At 37.2% G+C, this 23,183-nt stretch overlaps 1 protein-coding gene across 3 annotated transcripts; it reads left to right on the top strand.

Annotated features, from left to right (window-relative positions):
- Window positions 1-413: 413 nt before the first annotated feature.
- Window positions 414-16,222, top strand: LOC148737712 (tetratricopeptide repeat protein 38-like). Of its 3 annotated transcripts, none has more exons than XM_088749724.1 (16): window positions 414-694; window positions 2,930-3,007; window positions 3,265-3,346; window positions 3,976-4,171; window positions 5,900-6,073; window positions 6,771-6,846; window positions 7,789-7,908; window positions 8,867-8,926; window positions 10,411-10,449; window positions 10,702-10,780; window positions 12,642-12,712; window positions 12,807-12,901; window positions 13,155-13,233; window positions 13,321-13,398; window positions 13,999-14,072; window positions 14,907-16,222. In XM_088749724.1, exons 1-16 carry the CDS (start codon window positions 659-661, stop codon window positions 14,995-14,997), a joined length of 1,428 nt encoding a protein of 475 aa, XP_088605850.1. In that variant the 5' UTR covers window positions 414-658; the 3' UTR covers window positions 14,998-16,222. The 3 variants fall into 3 exon arrangements, with proteins under 3 accessions (XP_088605850.1, XP_088605852.1, XP_088605851.1); XM_088749725.1 differs by having other exon boundaries at window positions 416-694; window positions 4,036-4,171; XM_088749726.1 differs by lacking the exon at window positions 8,867-8,926 and having other exon boundaries at window positions 415-694.
- The last annotated feature ends 6,961 nt before the right edge of the window (window positions 16,223-23,183 follow it).

Raw genomic sequence — 23,183 nt, 5'->3', positions numbered from 1 at the left:
CTGTACCACCTCCCCAAGTATACGTACACTGTGACTTTGAACAGGGAAACTTGTCTGGGAGGGGGAGAAAAAGTGTTTAAATCCAGGTTTAATGTCTAACAGAGTGAGTGAGTGAGTGGGTGATTTTTTATTGAATTTCGTCCCCAAACCTTATACCTCATAGCATGACTCACGTCATACCATGAGGTAAAAAGGTAATAGTTAGCTTGCCATTTGTTTTTCCCGCAAAAATTATAAAAAAAAAAGGTAATAGATAACTTTCCATTGTTTTCTTCCTGCGCAAGTAACAAAAATGTCTCCTTCCCTGTCCCCCTCCAACTACAGTTCAACCAGTCGGGGGTGGTGAGTGAAAAGTTTTACATGTCATCAAAAAGCGTGGTTACCTAATTGAGCCTGGTGTCTAAGTTCCTTCAGAAAGTTATCCCCTAAAAAAATTATAGTCCTACTCGTGTAAACGAAAACTCTGTGAAGATTCAAGAGACTTTCTTCGCAAAGATTTGGGAAACCGTCAAGAATATCTTTATTGGAGCATCCTCAAATGCAGCTCTATGTACGCAGGTGGAGATGTAAGGCTTTGGTTTATTGCCAAGGAAGGGTTTAATCGCCTTGATCAACCGGACCAGATTTGATTTTGCGTTCAGTCGTACTAGCGAGAAACATGTCATACCTACACACTCATTGGAGAGATGTTGAGGTAATGTGTACTTATTGACTGAGTTTGATCGCGCCGGACGGGAAAAATTTGGCTCGAGGTCATGACTCACGAACCTCGCTGGGTCTTAGGCCAGATATCCGGTCCGTATGGCCCGGCAATAGTTAGTAGAGGGGGACTGGCCAGTACCCCTCTACTAACTATGGCTCGACCAAACTCAGTCATAAGTAATTATTTTATCATATGAAGTGTTGAAAATTTTGACAATTTTGTTTCAACCTTAAATAGGCCCACGTAGGACAGCCAGAAAAAAATAAATTAACGATACACGGGGGTCTTAGTATAAATTTCCTAATGTTTCTTTTGTTAAAGTATTTTTTCTGTAAGTCTATAAGTCTATAAGTCTATATTTTTTCTGTAAGTTCTGTAAGTCTATAAGTCTTTGTTAGAAATATGATAATGCAGTCCTTCCTTCATCCCTGCAAAAAAAGATTCGAATGGGGTATAAATGTATGACACACCAAATGCCCATGCCCTTTTAGTTTGAGAAATGCCACTGATGGAAAAAAAAGATAGTGACTATACATGTAGAGTTCTTGAATAAGATATCACTCTATGGACACAGATTCAACCACAACGAAACGAATTTAATAATCCAATATACCTACCTGCTTTTCTGTGCACCGTTTGAATCATGTAAGACAACATGAAATATACATGACTTACACGAGACATTCTACTGTGACAAATTAGAAATAAGTTTTTATTGACCCCTTACACTATATGTGCAGAAGGTTCATTTGATAGGAGTTAATTATAGTCATAATTTTGATTTAATTTAATATCATGCATTATTTAGCATTTTAAAGTTCTATGTTTGATGAGGTGTAGAATATTCGAGAAATATTTGTTTAATGCTGATTGGCTGAGGCAGATGACATTTTCCTAATCCCAAGGGTACTTTACTGGATCCTGATAAGCTGAGCATGTCACTGGCAATGAGATGGTTTTGCTCATGAAATGGGTTTCTGAGAAAGTTGACTAAGGGACCAACCATTTGACTTTTGAGGAGGGGGGTGGGGGTGGATGATTTCTGGTCATCAAGATTTTCTTTTTTCTAGCAATCTGCTCTGCAGGATATTTTTTTCCGATTTTTTGGTACACTTTTTCTGAAACATTTGGGCTGCATGTAATTGTTTTCTTCCAACAAGTGCTTGCCGGAAATTTTTTTTTAGAATCACCCACCCCCTTCAAAAGTTAAATGGTTGGCCCCTAATATGGAGCCATTACTTTTATGTAGAAGGGTTGTGAAGGAGGACATAGGGTAGAATCCTAGAGGGGGTCTTAAATCTTTAATCTTTAATGGGGGTGCTCCTAAAACAGTAAGAACTATACTAGGAGGTATAAATTGAATCTAAATCTATATTTACAATAATCAAATCCAATTTGAATTTAAGAACATCCTAACATAATTTGTAATAAGACTAAATTGTTAACTTAATTTTAAATTTACACTAAACTAGTTTACACGTGCATAATAAGCAAAACCTTAAAAATAGTAAATTGAGTAATAAAAAGTGAATAAATAAGTAAAAGATAAATGAATAAATAGACAGATGAATAAATAAATAAATAACTAAGGAGGTAAATAAATAAATAAGGAAATGACAAATAACAAGTGCAGTTGAACCTTGATTAACCAGAGTTGTTGGGACTGGACGAAATAATCCAGATAATCAAAGGCCTGAATAATTAAGAATATAAATATTAATGAGGAACAAAAACGTATCAAAGTAAGAAAACAATATTTAATCCTAAAACAAAACATTTACAAAATTGTTTTGTAAAAGATAATTATGGTCTACATCTTCACTGTCCTACTTGAATACCTGACTACACATGTGTAAATAACAATCAAAATTAATGAAAAATGTTTTTTACATTAGCCTAAAATGATGAAGTAATTTGTCTTAAAGAAGAATGCTGTGATTTTAAAAAGAATGTGGCTACAGATCTTGATCATGACTAATAAATATTCATAAAAAAATTGGGACCAGAGAAAAAGTCTGAATAAATGAGAATTGACTTAGCATGTAATATTGTTCTCGGGGTTTCTCTTTTTTTTCTCTGTGGTTGAAAGGAGGGGGGTGTGAAGTGGGTTACCATTGAGAGTAGACAGACCCTACCAATAATTGAGTGATCCCATCAAGAATAAGCTATACTTGTGCAGAGGACCTTTCTGCAAGTGCACTGATGTTTAACCTGTATGTTTTGTAGGCATGGAGGAAAGAAGGTCTTCCACTGTCAACAACAAGTAATGAAGCTGCCAAAATGTTTGATGCTTCTCTCACACAGGTAAAGATTTACATTGAGGCAGTTATGTTGTAAAGTTCTGCATTAATAATTGTAGTAGACCTTGTTGCCCACCCAGATATACTTGTACTAAAATAAATGTTCTGTGCAGTTAGCGATTGTGTCACATTATGCCCACTAAACAAAGATACCAAGTTTTTTATTTTGATCTACCATTGGTTGACTTTGTTACGTTAATTATTCATTTTGTTTTCTCAACTGCTATATCTAGTTTTTTGGGCTGATGTTTTGTTTTTAAGGTTGTAGCTCATCTTGAAGATGACAGTGTTGGTGGTCTGCAGAACTCAATAACTAGGATGTTGCAAGCAGATCCTGATTTTGGTAAATTTATTTTCAAGCACAATTTTATTATTATTATTTGAAATAGTCATTCACATGTCATTCAGTGTTTGAGACTCAGTAAATTTCTATGTTTTAAAGACCTCCCACGCAAAATCAAAACAAGAAAGTCGGCATGCATTCAACCAGCCACTTCAACAGACAATTTCTCAATGGGCAATGATAAACTATTCATTCATGTTTGATTAGACTGCATTTTCAAGTGAGAGTTCAATTGTTACAAAACCTGGATAAATTATATATATTTTTTATGATGAGTAGATCATATATTAAAATTGTACACAGTCAAATGAATGTTAGGATTGGCCAACTCTGTACCAGGTCCTTCAAGGGTTTTGTTGCTTTGCATGGTCTTGATCTGTGTTGTTATATGAGGTGCAGCCAAAGCCTTGGAAATTCTTGGAAAATTGTATGTCAGCAGAAATTTTCCTTTCCTTAATGGGCAGAGCAGATCATAATCTATGTGAAAAGAAAGGTGCAGCCAAGTGAGTCTGCAACAAATTAGAAACAACAAACTAGACAACAAAGAAGAGGCACTTATCATTCTCCTTATAGACTTTTGTTACGTGAATTTATTTTTTAGAATTAGTGATATTTAGTTTCATTGTTAGTTTGGCACAAGAAACCTCCCACATTGATCTGTAGTCTCTGTCTTGACTCATCACATACAGTTATGGGTCATGTCTTGGCATCCACCTGTCTTTTTGATATGAAGCATTCTGATGCTGCTCCCTTCCATGCTACAAAAACTGAACTTACTCACAGGGAAACACTACATCTCAGTGCTGCAAAAGAGTTGGCCTCTGGGTAAGATACACTGTTTAAGGAAATAAGGTTAAGCCCAGCTATGTTAAAGATTATAAAGAGGGGAGAGCGGAAGGACAAAAAGTGAAGTGAACAGTTATAAATCAGATCAGAAAATGTGGGGGAGTCAAATTAATAAGCTAAAAAGCATGCTAAACATGTTTTTCTTGAAAACTAATTCAGAGTTTTTGGTCAAAATTATACTGACAGGGGTTCAGTCTTGTTCAAATCCTCATAGTTGACATGTGTCAGAACAAAGAAGTAAGTTTCTAAAGAAATTGTGGTGCTAAGTCGGTGGGGCTAACAAGGTAATTTGTTTGTATCAAATAAGTTGAAGCTGTAAATTTGCCACCATAAAGAGTTGAAAAGCCAACATTTTGAGCATTAGCCTTAAGTCAGAGTGAATGGCTAATGCTCAAAACCTCAGCTTTTAACTCTTTATGGTGGCCAATTTACCTCTTCAACTTAGTTGATATAACCAAATTACCATGTCAGAACAACAGTTGCATATTTAGTAGATAAAAGTACCAAGGGTGATTATTTGAGCTTGGGTTACCTCTGGTGAAACGATTGCAAGTTTTAACTTACCAGGATTTATCGAGGGAGAGAAAAATGAGGGAATTTATTATATGGATCACCTACACAAGTTAAGGGGTGTAAAAGTTTGGTCAGCCTGTGTGAGTGGTTTTGAGTGGTTTTGAAGGGAGTAAGTTAAGGGGTGTAAAAGTCTGACCAGCCTGTGTGGGTGGTTTTAAAGGGAGTAAGTTAAGGGGTGTAAAAGTTTGGTCAGCCTGTGTGAGTGGTTTTGAGTGGTTTTGAAGGGAGTAAGTTAAGGGGTGTAAAAGTCTGACCAGCCTGTGTGGGTGGTTTTGAAGGGAGTAAGTTAAGGGGTGTAAAAGTTTGGTCAGCCTGTGTGAGTGGTTCTGAGTGGTTTTAAAGGGAGTAAGTTAAGGGGTGTAAAAGTTTGGTCAGCCTGTGTGAGTGGTTTTGTGGTTTTGAAGGGAGTAAGTTAAGGGGTGTAAAAGTTTGGTCAGCCTGTGTGAGTGGTTTTGAAGGGAGTAAGTTAAGGGGTGTAAAAGTCTGGCCAGCCTGTGTGGGTGGTTTTGAAGGGAGTAAGTTAAGGGGTGCAAAAGCTTGGTCAGCCTGTGTGAGTGGTTCTCAGTGGTTGTAAGGGAGTAAGTTAAGGGGTGTAAAAGTTTGGTCAGCCTGTGTGAGTGGTTTTGAGTGGTTTTGAAGGGAGTAAGTTAAGGGGTGTAAAAGTCTGACCAGCCTGTGTGGGTGGTTTTGAAGGGAGTAAGTTAAGGGGTGTAAAAGTTTGATCAGCCTGTGTGAGTGGTTTTGAATCAAGGTTTAATTTAAAGCCCCTGCGATCACATCCATGATGTGAGAACTGGCACATAAACTAAATCAGTCAGTTGTAACCCAAAGTTCCTGTTTGCTTGAGCTGAAAATCAATTCCTTTGAGGAGAATTTTTCAGTCAATTTCTATCATCCAATAGCTCCCTTCCCCCTTATCTTTCACTGGTTTTTTCTCGTCTAGTTCCTCGAGTTGGCAAATCTACATGGGCAATCAAATAATTTAAATATATAGTATCTTGTGTTTCATTGTGCCTAATTAACTCTTGCTTTCCATCATACATATCGACATGAATTAGCAGAACTTTTCAGGTGTGTGTTCAAGTATCCCCCCACGTCTTGCTGCTCATGACACCTTTAATTACATTGTTGTAGAAATGTCCCTAAAGCACAACACATTTGGGATGACATTGTGATGGCGTACCCTACAGACATACTAGCATTGAAGATGCTCTCTGACTACAGTACATTTTATGGTCCCAAGGAGAGGGTCAGAGACAGTGTGGCAAGGGTCTTTCCACATTGGAAGCAAGAAACACCATTATATGGGTACAGTTATGGCTAGTTTTGTAATATTGGCGACATTTAGTAAGTAATTTTAGTAATTTATTTAAGGTCAATTACACAGGGAGTGGTTGCCCAGATCTCCCGAGCCAGAGGCTCATGACAAAGTGATTGACAGAGAAAATATAAAAAGCATTATGTATATAAAATGTTAAAAAAAAAGCGTTTCGATAATAAATATAATATATAATGTAATGAGTTGATGCAACTTATATGGTGGTGACCAATGCTGAGAACTTTCCAAAGTGATTAATAGTCATCGTCAAATTTGTTATATAAATGAATTTCCCTAGTTTCTGCCGTAGATCAATTCTGTTTGAAATTAATAGCCTGTTGGAATAAAACATGAAATGTTCATTTGGACCATGGTTAAGCATATCAGGACTTTAAAATGGAATGCACCAGAGCGTGTAATGTCGCGAAATCATTTCGGAAAGCCATGGATGGACGGAAGCGCCTCGACCAAATTTTGTCAGTTTGTTAGGTTACTGTATTTTATTACTTATGGAGGTTTCGTCAGTGCGCTACTTAATTTAGTGCTCTGCTATTATAGATCGAGCTGCTGATTATGCCTGCCTTATCTACTCACACATTAAACTCAACTGATGGTACAGTTTACGTATACTTACGTTACATGTATTACAAGTACAAAAGCATTTATACATGCATCAACTCAGTACAGGTATCTCTTTGGCTTGCACGCCTTTGGTCTGGAAGAAACAAACTTCTACAGAGAGGCAGAGAAACAAGCTCGTAAGGTAAGTTTAAAAAAAAAAAGAGTGAAAACTTGGGGGGAAGGGGGGGGGGGGTGGATTCACATTTGGTAATGTCTGTTCACGAGCCAAGTGGCCCATCAGACGGGCGCCTTATCCCGGTTTCCTTAGCATGAAGTGACTAGAAGTATTTCTACTCTCCCTGGATGGGATGCTAGTCCATCGGAGGGTTTCCCCCAAAATGAAATTCTTTGGTACCTAAAGCTGTATTTAAACACTTGGGTGAGGCATTATGATAGTACAGTGTCTTGCCCAAGAACACAACAAATGTCCTAGGCCAGGGTTCAAACCTGGATCACTCGATCCGGAGTCGAGCGCACTAACCATGAGGCCACCGTGATATCACTTTTTCTTAATTTTGTCCAAAACTGCATCAGTGAAAACAGAAATCAAGGTTGGGGATGTGGTATCAGTAGGAGAATGGGAAGCTGGCGCTTGTCTAACGTGCTTGTTTCCTTCGTGACTTTTGACTTCTATTTTGACCTCCGCAGAATGTACTTAAGTGTAATGGAGCTTAATTGGTTAAATAAGTACAAAACAAACAAACAAACAAAAGAAGGCAAAAAAGAAACAACTGAACAGAAAAATTTAAAAAAGAAATAAAACACAAAAGAAGTACAAAAAAACCGACAACTGAGTCGATAATGACGTGCAAATTGGCCTTCGAAAAAGAGATTCCAAGGATGACGTCTTGAGCATTGACCGTTCGTCAGAAAGAGAAACGAAAAACAAATGCGCTCAAAGATAACGAAACAAAGCAATGCTGAACAAAAGTGCAACATCAACAACTAAATCAAGAGTGAAGTAACTTCACGACTTATCGTAGGCCCCATATCAATACATTGTTTTAAGCTTTCGTCGCTGTTTTGTGCAAGAGTCTATGGCATCTAATATCTGGGTGTTTATGCACCTTCCTTTTACTGTTAGGGATTGGAGTTAATTCCAAAAGACACAGGGGCGACACATGCTTTGGCTCATGTTTTGGAGATGGAAGGCCGCCAGGATGAAGGGATTGAATTCATGAGTAAAACCATAGAAAACTGGAAGGTATGTCACATACATTTTTATTAGACTGCTTCATTTCAAGGCATCAACCACCTTTTTTTTTAGTGCTCAAGTCAGTGTCTGTTCTTTCCACAAATCGTTCCATGTGTACTGCACCGTTACAAGCTGCAGCGACTCGTCTCGGAGGCAGCGCGAAGCGACGATTGTGCCGCTTGTGACATGAAGAGGGTTTATTTTTAAGTGAAATTCTTGTCTGTGTGACAAGAATTTTGTCGCTGCAGTTGATCTCAAAACCCAAACCTAACCCCTAACCCCTCACCGTAACCCTAACCCCTCATCCTAACCTTATTCCAGCGACTGATTTTCGTAAATAAACTCCATTGCAAATGTGAAGATTTTTCAATAAGCTTAGTGCTTACTGATCAGGACTGGAACAGTTAGGTCTAGTGCTTTAAAAAGAAGACAGGCCAGAAAGGAATTTTTGCATTTCATTTTATTATTGTTGTTGTTGTTATTATTATTATTATTATTATTATTATTATTATTATCATTATTATTATTATTATTGTTATCATGTGCAAAGAAGCATTTCTTGTTTTGTAGAAGTTTAGAATTGAAAACTGTTCTTATTAGTTATTAACAAGACAGTTTTATCTTGTACATACATAATTTTCAAGAACTACCCTTGTTAGTTGATTTTTCTGATATTATCCTTTTTTCTAGTTTTGATAGGCAAATGAAGATCATTGTTATTTTATGTATTATAATTATTAGTATTACTATTATTACTATTTTTATTATTACTATTATTATCATCATTATAATTGTTTTAATTGTTTTATTTTTTTTTTAAAGAAATGTTTGTCTCTGCTTCAAAATTTTGGTGCAATAGTAAGAATTGTACGCAGCGACGAGTTCCCTAGTGTATCTCAGCCTTTACGACCTTTGAGTCAGTATTTAGTTCACTACGACTAACAGAGCTTATTTCTACACCTGCCAGCCTTGTGAGTCATTAACTTGCCACAATTTCTGGCACTGGGCTTTGTATCATATTGAAAAGGTATGCTATCAGTCAACATTTGCTGGTAAAGACCAATCTCGGGTTTGACATGACACTTTCCAAAGGTGAAATATGAATTTTTTTTTCCGATGAAAGAAAAATTCTGATAGAAACAAGAGGTAATAAAAGCAATTGTAACAAATCTGAGCAGTGAGTTTTTAAATACGTTGCTTCGTAGGAACGATGTGAATATGATCACATTTTGTATCCACAATTCAGTTGAAGACACAATTATAATGATATTCGGGCACGCGGCCCAGCTAATAATAATGATAATAATAAAAATAATAACGATAATAATAATAATACTAATAGTAATAATAATAGTACTAATAATAATAATAATTTTATTCACCAAAATCACAAAAATTAGAACAAAAATTATGATAAAATGCTTGAAAATCGAAAAAAATGTGTTAAAATGTCTAATAAAAATGTAAGAAAAACTAGAGGATATACACTATGATAACGATAATTCACTCTAATCATCAAAAATATTTACAAACAAATTAAGATAAAATCCTTAAAAAGTCGAAAAATACATGAAAATATTGACTAACAAACTATCTAAAAAAAAGAAACTAACTAACAAATGGCAGTCTCTAAACTTTGAATATCTAGGTCTACACTAGTAAAATCCAATTTAGGCCTTCTAATTGCTCTGGATCCTCTTAGGCAGATTAGGGCGGATCTTAATAATGCAAACGAAGTTTTTGCCCTGATCCAGGAAATTGTCTTTGAATAGTGTTCTCCTTTCTTGTCTGCAATGAGACTGTGATATCTCAAACTTTCCTGGCCCATTCCACCATTCGAAGTAAACACAAACGGCGTAAATGAACCCTGTTCGATGTCTAGAACACGTCTTGAGTAGGGACGCTTCTTCTCATTCTCATGCATGCGGTAAATCTGCTGCTGTTTCAGATTTCTGTACGATTCAGCGTTTGGATGACAAAGTCAAATATCGAAAAATGCAGATCGATTGTGTTCCCAGAAACCACGAGCATGAATGTCTAGCCTTGCATCTTGCACTATGTTGGAACCACTATTTAATTTCTCTCCTGTCGTGTCTTGGAGTTGGGGCTCGATTTCCACATCTTTGCAGACAATTCCTAAAAGCTCAGCTTCTAAGTCTCTAAGTTCGTTGGGGCGCTCTATAATAAAGCCACCCTTTTTGCAGATCTTTAAAAAAAATTAAAAAAAAATAAATAAAAATAATTTACACTGCTAATCGCCGTCGCAAAGTACAGCAACGACGCAGCTAAGCCATTGTGCTCCTTATTCAGCTTAAGTATGTACCGACAACTGTATTAAGAGAAAAGACAAATGTATCAAAACTATGTGACACCAAAATCCCTCAAAACAGGCAGGTTAAAAAGATAAGAGAACAGAAACTTGTACCCCCTGAAGTGGTTTCATCCGCAATTCTTTTTGTGTTTAATATTTTTACGTTATGAATTTAACCGTGTAATTCCTCATCCCCCAAGGGAGAGTACGAAGCAGCCCTGGATATCTACGATTCGGAGGTAAATTTACATGTGAATAGCTCATTTCCGAATTACCCTTTGCCTCATTTTCAAAACGAGTCCTGGTGCTCATCCTTTCATATGATAATAAGTTTTCATTCACATGCAAATTAAACTCATTTTCACAGGAATGGTTGAGCACCAGGCCTCCTTTTGAAAAAGAGGCCAAGGGTAATTCGGAAATGGGCAAGTGACCTTTTACGTCATGACATCCTTATGTGTGCGTGACGACTTTCATTTTCTTATTCACAGATGTTACCAAGATTTAAGGCTAGTAACGTTTTTCCTTTGACGGATGGATCATCTTTGTTGTATCGAGTGCAACCAGAAGGTTGGTTAATTTATTTGCCGCTGAAGTCCTGTCTGGTAATTAAAACTATTATTGTCTATTATTATCCAACTGTGCTTCGCAGAGTACAAATAACGCGCGAAACGCATACAAATATCATGCGATATTTATACTCCAGAAATAAATCTCTTGGTAGACTTTTTGTTGGGTAGTATTGCTGAGTATTTTTCCTCGTTGTTTGTATTTTGACTTGCCTTACATGCTCTTCCAAATCCGGCGCAACTCGTTAAAAATACTCAGCGACACTACACACCAAAATGTCTAATAATAATAATATTTATCACCACTTCTAAATCTCATTTATCGGTGTGCCATTACCTTTTCAACCCTTCTCCTCTGTAGTTTATAAAAATGTGTCAATGGGGAATTAATATCTCTAATGTTAGTAATAGTAAAGGCTGATAGTTTCTAAAGAAACTGTTTGGGGCTGCGTCGGTGGGGGTAAGGAAATAATTTGAATATATCAACAAAGTTGAAATGGTAAATTGACCACCGTTACCATTACAAAAGCTGACGTTTCGAGCGTTAGCCCTTCGTCGGAGCGAATAGAGGAATTGTGGGTTGTGTTTGCTTTTAAACACGAAGGCGCGCTAAATAAGGGAGTCTTCCCTGGGAAGACCTAGACTCATTTGTCACTCACCGTTGACGTGTGCGGGTCAAATTTAAATGCTGGTAGACGAACAAAAGGAGCTAATGAGATATCTATTGTTTACTTCCACCAGCATGGTGGCATGAGGTAACGTGCAAAACACTGACTTCGATCTCAAATTTACCGCCACAAATAAAGAGAAAGGAAATACAAATCTCAAAAATTCTTGTATTGTGATGAAGACATAAAACAATTTTGAGGAATGCGCCCGCTGTTCACTGCTTTGGAGTAGCTGTAGCTCAAGCTGACTTGACTCTAAGAGTTCTACATCACACGAGGGTAGATTGATAAATGGTCCAGTGAGACCCAAGGCTCCTTTTATAGCGCGCCTTCGTGTTTAAAGGCAGAAAATGGAGCTACGTTATTGGTGGGAACATGGCAACGAGAAAAACACGAATAAATTAGTGGAATGAAAAGCGTTCGTTGATACCTGTGGGATTTAGACTGCCGGTTTGAAAGATGAGCTTGTGTTCAAGAGTTTTACCGCTTTCCGTGCTACCTAAGTGTAAGGGAAGACCGCAGATTGCCATACGTTGCTTAGAATGATTAGGTAAATTAAAAATGACTAGAGACTGGTTTCGATGTGTCCTTGTCATTCCTTTCCACGTCGCGAAGGTGTTCTCGGAATCGGTCACCTAGTCTTCTGCCTGTTTTGCCGCTGTAAATCTTTTTGCAATAAGTGCAAGTTGTGCTTTAGATTACTTTGGCGGAGGTGCCAATTTACCATTTCAACTTTGTCGATATATTCAAATCAGTAGTAGTAGTAACCCGAGTGACCGATAACTGCAGGCGTTTGTTCAACATAAGACACTTAATCATGTAACTTTTTAGGTATCCTTGTCTGGATGTAGTGGTATTGTTTGTTGTTTGGAGTAGTATTCTTTAATTATTTTAAGACATAGGTCTATTGCTTTCATTTCTGTAACTTGTTTTAGTTTTTAAATTGATGAGGGTATTGTGTTTGAGTAAGATCTGCGTCATGCACTTCAGTTGCACTGCAACAGAAACATTATAACTTATGGTTTTCACAGACGTGATGTAAGGTACGAAATGCTGTTAGGCACTGTCTAGAGGCATCTCCTACCTTTTTATAAATTTGAAATGTTTTGTAACTGTTTCTGGAAACAAGGAACACAACAAACGAAATGAATAATATTAAAGAAACGGAAGGACGATCAAGTGTTGTTTTTGCAGGAGTCGATGTTGGTGACAGGTGGCAACAACTTTGTCAGTATTGGGAAAGCCACGCCGAAGAGCATTTTCTGGTAAGTGGACTGAATAACAGAGCCAGCGCTGTTGCTTTGTTTTTTCATGCGATGACAACTGAAAGTAACACAATTCTTTTTATGGTGTCTGAAGGCATTCAATGACAGTCACATGCTCATGACCACACTTGGTGCAAAGAATGAGGCTTTGACGATGAAGCTGTTGGATTCCTTGAGAAAATTTGTGAGGTATGGGTTCTATTTTCATTGATGGCTAAGGGGATTCTGAAAGCTGTTCGCTACGATCAGAAGGTAGTCTCCCATTCTAGAAGCTTTGAAAAGTGTCCTGAAGAGTTCGAATTATATTTACCCTGGCACTCTGTAAGAGGCCTGGATAGGAATTTGGGCTTTGTTATAAAATTGGAAAAGTTTAGCAGAGGGTCAACTGAAGATTCGCCCAAAAGCAAGCCTAACAGCGGTGCATTTGATGTCTCCACTTTAGGGAAGGCTCAGGCCCCAACTGTGAAATATCACGTGTAGTGGGTCTCGCAATCTGCGAGGCATTTGTGGAAGCTGATAAAGTGAGTTTGCAATTATCATTTATCAGTGTAAATATTTTATTTTGCGTGAAATCATGTGAAAACGCGTATTCACCTTATTTCTCTTAGGGGAACTTCGATAAGGCTGTGACGATTTTGAAACCTCTTCGTTATAAAGTGGATCTTGTAGGTTCAAGTAGAGCTCAGGTGAGGGTTACTAATCTCTTCACTCATTGTGTAGATCAGTCACCCCTAAGAGGGACAAGCATCTTATTTCTCCCGACATTATCGTCCCTGAATTAAACATTAAGGTCGAGAGAGTAAAGGAAATGATCGCGAACCCAAGAAGCTCTTAATCGAAAAAACAATCCCCTTGTAAGCACCATAGGAAATATACTGAGAAAAAAAAAGAAATGGAAAACTTGCATACTGATGTTAGGGTGTAAAGGGTAAAACTGAATTATGAGAATGTTTTTCGTATCTGTAAACGTTTAGGGAGACTCGAAATAGTCTATCACCAAAACCTTGAAAATGAAATATGGTTTTCTTTTTGTAACGTGATCGAAAAAAAAAAAAAAAAGAAAAAGAAAGAAAAATAAATGAGCTGACCGGTCATTGGTAATTTTTTTTTTTATTTACTGAAGTATCTCATGACTGTTCACACTTAGACGCGAGCCAAGGAAGGGGTCGAATACATTAAATCGAGGCTTAATTGAAGCTTCCTAAAGTCGAGGCTTTCTTTGCATGAGTTTCTTCCGGATATATTTTCTAATTGTGCTCGCGTTTCTGTCCTTGTCTTTGTTATAGCGAGATGTGTACGAGTTGTTCTTGATAAATGCTGCCATGCACTCACAGCGAAAAGAGGATCACCAATTTGCCAGGTATTCATAGCACTTGTTCAACTAATTTATCACCTGCTTTATAATTGAGAAGTGACATGTCGTTATGTATATCAAAACAGGAGAAAGTATTTTACCGGATTCCAAGACCATGGACAGATTCCAAAATGCCTATGACAAATCTCCAGGCCTGTCTTTCGTTCGTGTTTGTTCAAATCGGTACCAGAAACGATCCGATATCCAAGCACCTGTCACGACTTAAACGATTTGATCACTTATTTAAGACATTCCTGATTGTCGATGAAATTCTCTTTGACAGTAGCATAGGAAATGTGAAGAGCACAGTGTGGAGAAAATGCATACTGATGTTCGGTCATAAAGGGTTGATTATTGTCATAATTATAGATAGCTTTCTCATTGAGTGTCGTAAAGCCAAAACCAAAGCAATCCTTACAACCAGTCGTGGCAAGGAAAATATCACGGGAAACCAAGGAGACCTCGAAGTAAAAACAAGAGAACTGCTTGAAGCGCGGGGAAACCGCGTGTGAAGGGCCGAGATGCCTATAATCATCTCATATCTAACAAGCGCGAGGGGAATAACTGTGTTTTCAAAAATGCCCCTAAATATAGATAAATCTTCCTAACTTTAATTTGTATGAACGAATGGAAGTTTTCAATATACAAATACACTTTAATTCGCGCATGGTTTAGTGGCTCATGACCTATGATGGCTAAGCCAATGAAAACTCTTGAATTGCGGCATCCAATTCTCCAGTTTTTAATAATTATAATTTTTATAATGATAAAGATTATTATTAATAGTTTATGTTGTTTACTCTTCGTGTGTCTGCTTTTTTTATTCTATTTTTCCCCCAGGTGTCTTATCGCCGAAAAGAAAGCAAAAAAGGATAAAGCTCCGTTGACGGACAGACTGATGGCACAAGCTCTTGCTCTTCAATTGGAATAGGTTGCAAATGGTTGTGTACGGAAATATGGATTTTAAGCTCACCTCGCCAATACTTACGTTATACGAAACACAACAGAAAGAAACTGTTAATAAAATATTTTTTGACGCCAGTATTTGATAGCGCCTTGCAGCCAGGTTAGTCCAGTTGGATCTTCTCGACACGCTATGACCTAAAGGCTTTTTCTTCACGAAAAGTTAACCAAAAAAGGAGAACCGATTCATAGGCGAATTGACACGGGATTAGGTCGTGAATACAATTTGAGAGTGCCACGCAGTGTTCCACCACATCCTCTTTTGACAGTGTCAAGAATAAACGTATTTTGTCAGTGTTAGCTCTAGAAAAATTAAGTAAAGTATTGCGATTTTATTATTCAACTTTACTAAGTAGAGTATAAATAACGGGCGAATAGAGTAAAAATATGCCATGTTTTTTTCATAGGTCGTTCTTCTGCGCCTTCTCCGTTTCCCTGTCTGCCTCGCTTTTCCCGAGTAAGAAAAAATGCTTATACAGTAGAGGAATAAGATATTAAATAAGTTATCAGACGTATTAGTAGATCAGAACTGCCATGAAAGCTGACGTGTGGGTGTGGTCGGCTCGAAGTGAGCCTATCTGGAAAAAGGTGACCGATTCCGAGAACACCTTCGCGACGTGGAGAGGAATGACAAGGAAACATCGAAACCAGTCGCTAGACATTTTAATTTACCTAATCATTCTAAGCAACATATTGAAATTTGCGGTCTTTCCTTACACTTGGTTAGCACGGAAAGCCGTAAAACTCTTGAACAAAAGCTCATCTTTCAAACCGGCAGTCTAAATCCCACAGGTATCAACGAACGCTTTTCATTCCACTATTTTATTCGTGTTTTTCTCGTTGCCATGTTCCCACCAATCACGTAGCTCCATTTTCTGCCTTTAAAAGTACACACAACCCACAATTCCTCTATTCGCTCCGACGAAGGGCTAACGCGCGAAACGTCAGCTTTTATAATCGTAACGGTGGCCAATTTACCATTTCAATTTTGTCGATATATTGAAACTATCTGGAAAAAGCCCTCGGGCTCCGCTTCTGGCACGGCTCTGGCGCATTTGCTCAGTGAAAGCGTTAATTGTAATTGAGAACTTAAACCTGAAACAAAGCATAAATTGTCAAATAAGTTGCGTTTTTCTGTAAATTGCGAGTTTCTTTTTCTGCTCGAAGAAATAAAGGAGAAGTTGTTATGATAATAGTGCAATGTTTTCGTGTAGTCTTCCAGCGCGCGCCCTTCTTAATAAACAGAAGTATTTCAAGCCTTGTTTTGTGGAGGTTTAAATGGGTACCGGCAAATTTCATGAAAATTTCCTGGTCACTTCATGCTACAGAAACCGAAGTTAAGCACCGGCCTGATGGCTCGTGAACAGTCTTTATCTTGCCTTTGAAATTGAATAAGTGTTCGCAAATCTCTTATGCAAGGAGTGTAAAATAGTGAAAAAACAAACAAACAAAAAAACAGAAACAACACGCTATTTGTAAGGTGAAATGATGAAATCTGTACTCGACCTAGCCGCAGCTTGTCCCAGTTTCCTCAGCGAAAGCGAAGCTACTAGGTGTAACACTACTCCCCTCTAGCAAATCTTGCAAGGTTACCCATCTATTGGGCCCCTCTCCTCTTAATTCAGGGGGGGGGGGGAGTCTGTAAGTGGGAGAATCAAAAGGAAAATGTTTGGCTCGAGGTCTGGACGTGCGGCCCGACTAGTGAGAATTACATAATTAATTAGCGTTTTGCTTATTTGTGTTTTTTTTTACTATTTTATTCCCTGCATAAGAGAATTGCGCACATGTATTCGTTTTCGCGATTTCAAAATGAGGCCTGAAATATTTCTGTTTGTTACTGTAAAAGTAATCTACTATATTCAATTCTGTCAGTCTTTGAAATGAATTTGAAACATTTGAGTGGCACAGTTCTTACTGGCGCCCTTTTTGAGTTATTTTCCAGTGTAAGAGCATTTTCCTGGTCTTACACTAGTGTCACTGAGAATCAGGTACTGTGAATTCCTTCCTCTTGTAGCAAGTGAACATGTCACTCATAATGCGTCCTATTTAGCTTACTTTTGATCAGCTAAGTGAGCGTGCGAACAAAACTTCGTGCCAACTCCGTGACGTAGCAGTCGATGATTGACTGCAGTCGTTAATCCATATTCATCAGAAGTTTAGAATTTTCAGCAAACCACGTTGTCCGTTGTTCTGAAGATCAATTTGCCCTCTGGAATGAAGAAGAAGCTGGGCCTGAATGTGAGGAAGAGCAACGAAAGCAATCTTATGTTACCGCAACAGCAGGTGAGCTTTATCATTATCTTTGGAAGATATCGCTTCGAGCTCATTCGGAAACTTAAGCGTGTCGTATTATCTCATTTAAATGACGTGACACGAGATGGTTACATACATACATACATACACTTTATTGATGCTCCCTAAGTGGGCTTTTCAGCTCAATAGAATAAAAAAAAAAAAAAAAAATACAAATATATAAATTAATTGAGAATGTAAATACAATAATATTATAATTACAAAATTTATATCAGTAATATAATATATTAACTTAATAAAACATTAGCAAGATGACGTCTAAAATTCCTGGGGCATTTTAAGGACTTAATTTTATCATTCAAGGAGTTCCAGAGTTTGGCTCCTCTGAAAGCAAAGGAGCGCTGCCCTGTTGACAGGCGACATAAAGGTATATCCAAAGCACCAGATGATCGAGTTTGTCTATTATGGACTTGAGAACGTGATTTAAACATATCAGCAAGATAGTCTGGAACAAGCTTGTTAATACATTTGTGCATCATAGTAGCGTCATTTAGAATGAGTTTCTCTCTAATAGGAAGCCATTTCAACGATCGCAACCCATCCGAAATATGGTCATACTTTCTTAGTCCCAGAATAATTCGCCCAGCAAAGTTTTGGACTTTTTGTAACTTGTCAATATTGCTGCTGCTGGTATTACTCCAGACAGTTGAACAATATTGGAGTTTACTAAAGACAAATGAATTTATTACTAACAGAAGTGTTTTCCTATCCAGGAGGTGCTTGATTCTGTTAATTTGGTACAATTTAAAAAGGCATTTAGAGGCAATCTCAGTGATATGTTGGTTATAACTGAGGTGTGTGTCGAGAAGAACACCCAAGTCCTTAACGACAGGCACAGGTGTTATTTCCTTGTCAAAAAGTGTTATACTGAATGATGACAGTTTCTTTAAAAGTTGTGGTAATCCAACAGCTAGAACCTTAGTTTTGTCCGGATTAATCAAAAGAGAGTTTTTACAGCACCACTGAGATATTCTCGTAAGATCTTCGTTTAAGGCGAGGATGGACGTGGGTAATTCGGCAGGTGAAAAGGACAAATACAATTTACGATCGTCAACATAGGAGGCAGATAGACAACGTTTAGGAACAGAAAGGAGGTCGTTAACATAGATTGTAAACAAAACCGGACCTAAAATAGAGCCTTGCGGAACTCCGAACTCAAGTGGGAGTACTTTAGAAACTGCGTCACCAATTCGAACGCACTGTTGTCGGTTAGAAAGGTAACTCTGAAACCAATTCAACGCACCCTGGGAAAAATCGAGATTTTGTAGCTTGGATAACAAGATGTCGTGTCGAATACTATCAAATGCTTTAGACATATCTAATAAGACCATGATGGAAACTTTCTTGTTATCCATAGCCTGGAGCAACTGATCTGTAACGTACAACAGAGCTGTTTCTGTCGAGTGAAGTTTTCTATATCCGCTCTGATGTGCTGCCAGTTTATTATTTCTAATTAGATGGTCCATAAGTTGTCCATGTACCAACCTTTCAGTGACTTTTGAGACTATTGGTAATAATGAGATGGGGCGATAGTTGTTAGGGACATCTGGATTACCGCATTTGAGAATAGGTGTAACCTCTGCTGTTTTCCATGCACGTGCAAATGTGTTGGTAACAAAGGAGTTATTCACAATGTGGGTAATTGTTGTTAGCGTACTGGGTAAGCTGTCTTTAAGAATTCTAGAAGATATCTTGTTCATTCCAGGAGCTTTGTTAGATGGTAGGCTTCTAATCACCCTTTCTACCTGATTTTCCGTGACTTGATGGAGAACGAATAATTCGGGGCTAACGTCGGTGGATATGTGTAAAGGAGTCGGCACATCCAAATTTACATTAAGTCCATGATGTAAAGATAAGTCCCTGGCTTTTTGAGCAGTAATACTGCCGACGGAAATGAAGAAATCATTTAATTCGTTAGCTAACCCAGTGGGATCCTCAGAAGCCATAAAACTATCTTGTTGTTTACGTGGTAGACACCGGTTAATGATTTTCCAAATTGAGTTAGAATTTCCATTGCTATCCAGGATCTGAGTCCTGACGTGAACTTTTTCGGCCACACGAATCTCCCTTTTCACTTCTTGACGAAAAAATCTGTATCCGTTCCAGTGGAAAGGGTCATTTGTTTTTCCCGCAAGTTTGCGCCATTGGTCGCGCGTTCTCATTAGTTGACGAATTTCTGGTGTTATAAAGGGGTTAGGTTTAGATCTAATTTTAACCCTCTTGACTGGAGCATGTTGACTTAGTACTTCCATGGTTGTTTCATTTGAGTGGTTCTTCAACTCTAAACTCGACGAATTTTGGTGTTGGCTTCGAGAAAAGTAAAACTCTTGATTATAAAGTATTTTAACACAAACTCTCAAAATAAGATGTTTTGCAGGTTAAATCTTTTAGGGGCTTAACTTTTTTTTGTTGGAATGCTGCCACGTGGAGGTGTGACGACTCTTCTTCTTAGTTGTCTTAATTTGCCTTATTGTAAATGACATTTGGAGAGGCCTTGATGCCATTCGTTTTTTAACTATGTTAAAAAGCAAAACAACTGCGCAGAACTTTAATTTTTGTTTCCGCCTTCATGGAAAGTAAGCATTCCCTGATTACATTCACATTTATATTTTTCAGGAGGAACAATAATGTCAAAAGAAGGAAAGAACAAAGATTCTGGTCAAGAGAAGATTGAATTCTTGGTGCAAAGATAACAACTTTGAAATTATTGAGTAATAGTAAAAAAAATGGTGGCTAGTAATTTGTCTAACTTTTGTACGTAGTGTTCATTCTTTCACTAATTTCCTTCAGTACTGGAATGGATAAAACAGAATACATTTTAAGTGACCCCGGACCGTTATGCAGATATTCAGCGATCATTTAATTTTTTTTTTAATTGCCAGCCATTATGTTGTGCAATTCGTCTGCAATAAATTTGGCCACAAATTGACCAATTACCTAAAATTTGTAAGTTAATTTTTTCTTTTTAACCTGTGTCCTGTGTTGCATTCGAGAATTGGCGGCTTTAAAGATTTATTACCCCAAAAAGCATCATGGCAAGCTGTATAGGCTTACAAAAAAATTGGATCTAAATCGATCGCACTCGTCGATATGAATTTAACATTTCGGATTGGCCTCTTTAAAACTTGCCACTGTGCTTTTGGTAAGAAACTTCCAAGAATCATCTTGTGCAAAGTCTAAAAAGGTGAAGAGAAAGATATAATCAACTTAGAGTTTCTTTTGAAAGAAAAGCAATGGAATTTCTTGGCTTTTTTGAGAGGAAAAGAAAAATTGTCGATCACTCCTTTTTTTTTTTTTTTTTTTTTTTTTTTAGCACTACATGCTGTTTAATGTTTCTTGGCGGGAGTTTTTGTAAGAAAACACTTGTTAAATTTTTTGCCGAAAATGTTACAAAGGGAAACTTTGTGCAAATTGCTCCAAATTTTCCCGCCAAAAGTCTTAGTTTATTCACAAAAACATTTTTATGACACCTTTTTATCTTTATTTCATTTAGAGTTACTTTATTTATTAACTTGTGATTAGAGGGAATATAAAGGAAATAAAAAAACTGTTGAGTATTCAAATTTATTAAATTGCTTACTCATAGAGTAGAAGTGTTTAACAAGTAGACAACAAGTATTCAGCTTATTGGCAATCGGTATATACATATTTATTAAAAGTGACTAGATCACTGGATAATGCAATTCAAGAATTTTTATTGGCTTAGCCATTATGATACATCAGCCAATATACCATAATCTACAAATATGGTAAGCGTAAGTGTCAGCTTAAAATTAAACAGGAGCTAAGAATTTAATAAAATTTAATAATTTGATTTAACGTTTTTAATAAAACAATAATTCCACTCGCGCTTGTTGGATATGAGATGATTATAGCCAACGAGGCGCTACGCGCCTCGTTGGCTATAATCATCTCATATCCAACAAGTGCGAGAGGAATAATTGTTAAATATTTTTTTTTAATGGCGCATGAGTATTTTGTGCTTCGTATTTTTCCCTAAGTCTTTTGACGGGAAAATTGCCCACACTTAAACAGATGTTACTTACAGAATAAATGAAGGAAAAAATTAACGCATACGCAACGTACGCTTGAAAAGTTTTTAGATTAAACACCCCTTTACAAGAAATGAAACGAGGAAAACCACGAAATGAAAATTTCAGTCATCGGGTGAATGAACCTTAGCTCTACCCCGTAATATTGGTGAAAGAAATACGCTGCATTTGTTTTGCATACTTCAGAAGTGAAAGTCTTTCACTTTGATCATCGTCTTTCTTTTGACTTACGCTTGAAGTAGCCAGGCTATTTACCAGTCGGCTGTCAAAAAGATAAAAAGTGATGAAAACAAAAGTTAACAAGCGCAATAGATATGGAACCTTGCTTTCTCATGCGATAACTAATAATCCAGTATTGGTTTGTCGCAGGAACTCGAATTTTGTAATTTTGAACGAGCAAAAAATCGTCTTGACATCTTTAAGTAATTGTAACAATACATATACGAATGAACGTAACCTGGATTCAACGATAAATGCAATACGATCTCTGATTAATATTAAAATTAATTCGACGAGTTTTGTTGTGCTAATGTCATCGAAATGACTTTGTGTTAGATTTAAGATCTAATCTTTTTGTCTTCTTTTGTTTCGGGCCGTAATTAGACTTTTTCACTAGAAACGCGAAGATGAAAGTTTAAGATTCACTTTGTCTATTAAAATGCTCGCTATCAGTTCCTTTGAGATTAGAATGGAGTTCACATTCAGTAATTTCGTAAATTTAGTTTCTTCTTTTTTGAATTATTTCGCCAGTGCATTCGCAAAGTCCTTAACAGGACGACTTTGTTCAAATTTTTCACGAGAAAGCCAAGGAAAAAAAAAAGATAACTTACAGAATCGGTATGTTTTGCAAGTTTCTTTCTGTAACGAACCCCATATAAAACTATAAATGGAAATAAAAGCATGTAAATACCTGCACGTGAAAATCTCGAGAGTTGTTGGATATTCGAATAACAATGGGAAAAAGTAAGGCTAAGCAGCGTTGTTATACATGAAAAGCTGCAAACTACTCCTTAGACGAGATGTATTTTTTGAAATTATCCTCCGATATATAGCTTTGGTAAAAGGATATGGACTGAAGCAATCTATATTTTTATTGATTAATTCATAGACACCATCTTTGAATTAACTTACTTGGACTAAATAATTTTTTATGTCCTTCCGATTTTAATTAACGCATTTGGACAAATCATGATCCGGAAATTTTGATTGAGGTGATAGTAAATACTTGACAGTTTCTGTTCCTTGGTGAATAAGTGCTACCGACAAAGCAAAATTAATCGACTCCGAAAAGTATTTCCTCAAACAACGACTTCCCCGTTCAGTTTTTTTCTGCATAAACTATTTTTAAATAAAGGCTGATAGTTTCTGAAGAAACTGTTTGGGGCTGCGTCGGTGGGGGTAACGAAATAATTTCAATATATCAACAAAGCTGAAATGGTAAATTGGCCACCGTTACGATTATAAGCTGACGTTTCGAGCGTTAGCCCTTCGTCGGAGCGAATAGAGGAATTGTGGGTTGTGTGTGCTTTTAAACACGAAGGCGCGCTATAAAACGAGCCTTAGGTCCCACTGGACCATTTTTCAATCAATCGTCGTGTGATGTAGAACTCTTAGAGTCAAGTCAGCTTGAGCTACAGCTACTCCAAAGCAGTGAACAGCGGCGCACTCCTCAAAATTGTTTTATGTCTTCATCACAATACAAGAATTTTTGAGATTCGTATTTCCTTTCTCCACTGGAAACTGTCTTTATTTGAGGCGGTAAATTTTAGATCGAAGTAGGTGGTTCCCA

This window comes from Stylophora pistillata, chromosome 2 (assembly GCF_964205215.1).
Source record: "Stylophora pistillata chromosome 2, jaStyPist1.2, whole genome shotgun sequence".
NCBI classification, from domain to species: Eukaryota; Metazoa; Cnidaria; class Anthozoa; order Scleractinia; family Pocilloporidae; genus Stylophora; species Stylophora pistillata.
The sequence above is the reverse complement of the archived record's forward strand: the minus strand, read 5'-3'. Positions and strand labels throughout refer to the sequence as shown.

Coding starts and splice junctions, on each gene's coding strand:
- LOC148737712 (XM_088749724.1), top strand. CDS start 659: ATGTCATACCTACACACTCATTGGAGAGATGTTGAG. Junction 6,074..6,770: donor CAAGAAACACCATTATATGG/GTACAGTTATGG, acceptor AACTCAGTACAG/GTATCTCTTTGGCTTGCACG. Junction 13,399..13,998: donor TAGGTTCAAGTAGAGCTCAG/GTGAGGGTTACT, acceptor TCTTTGTTATAG/CGAGATGTGTACGAGTTGTT.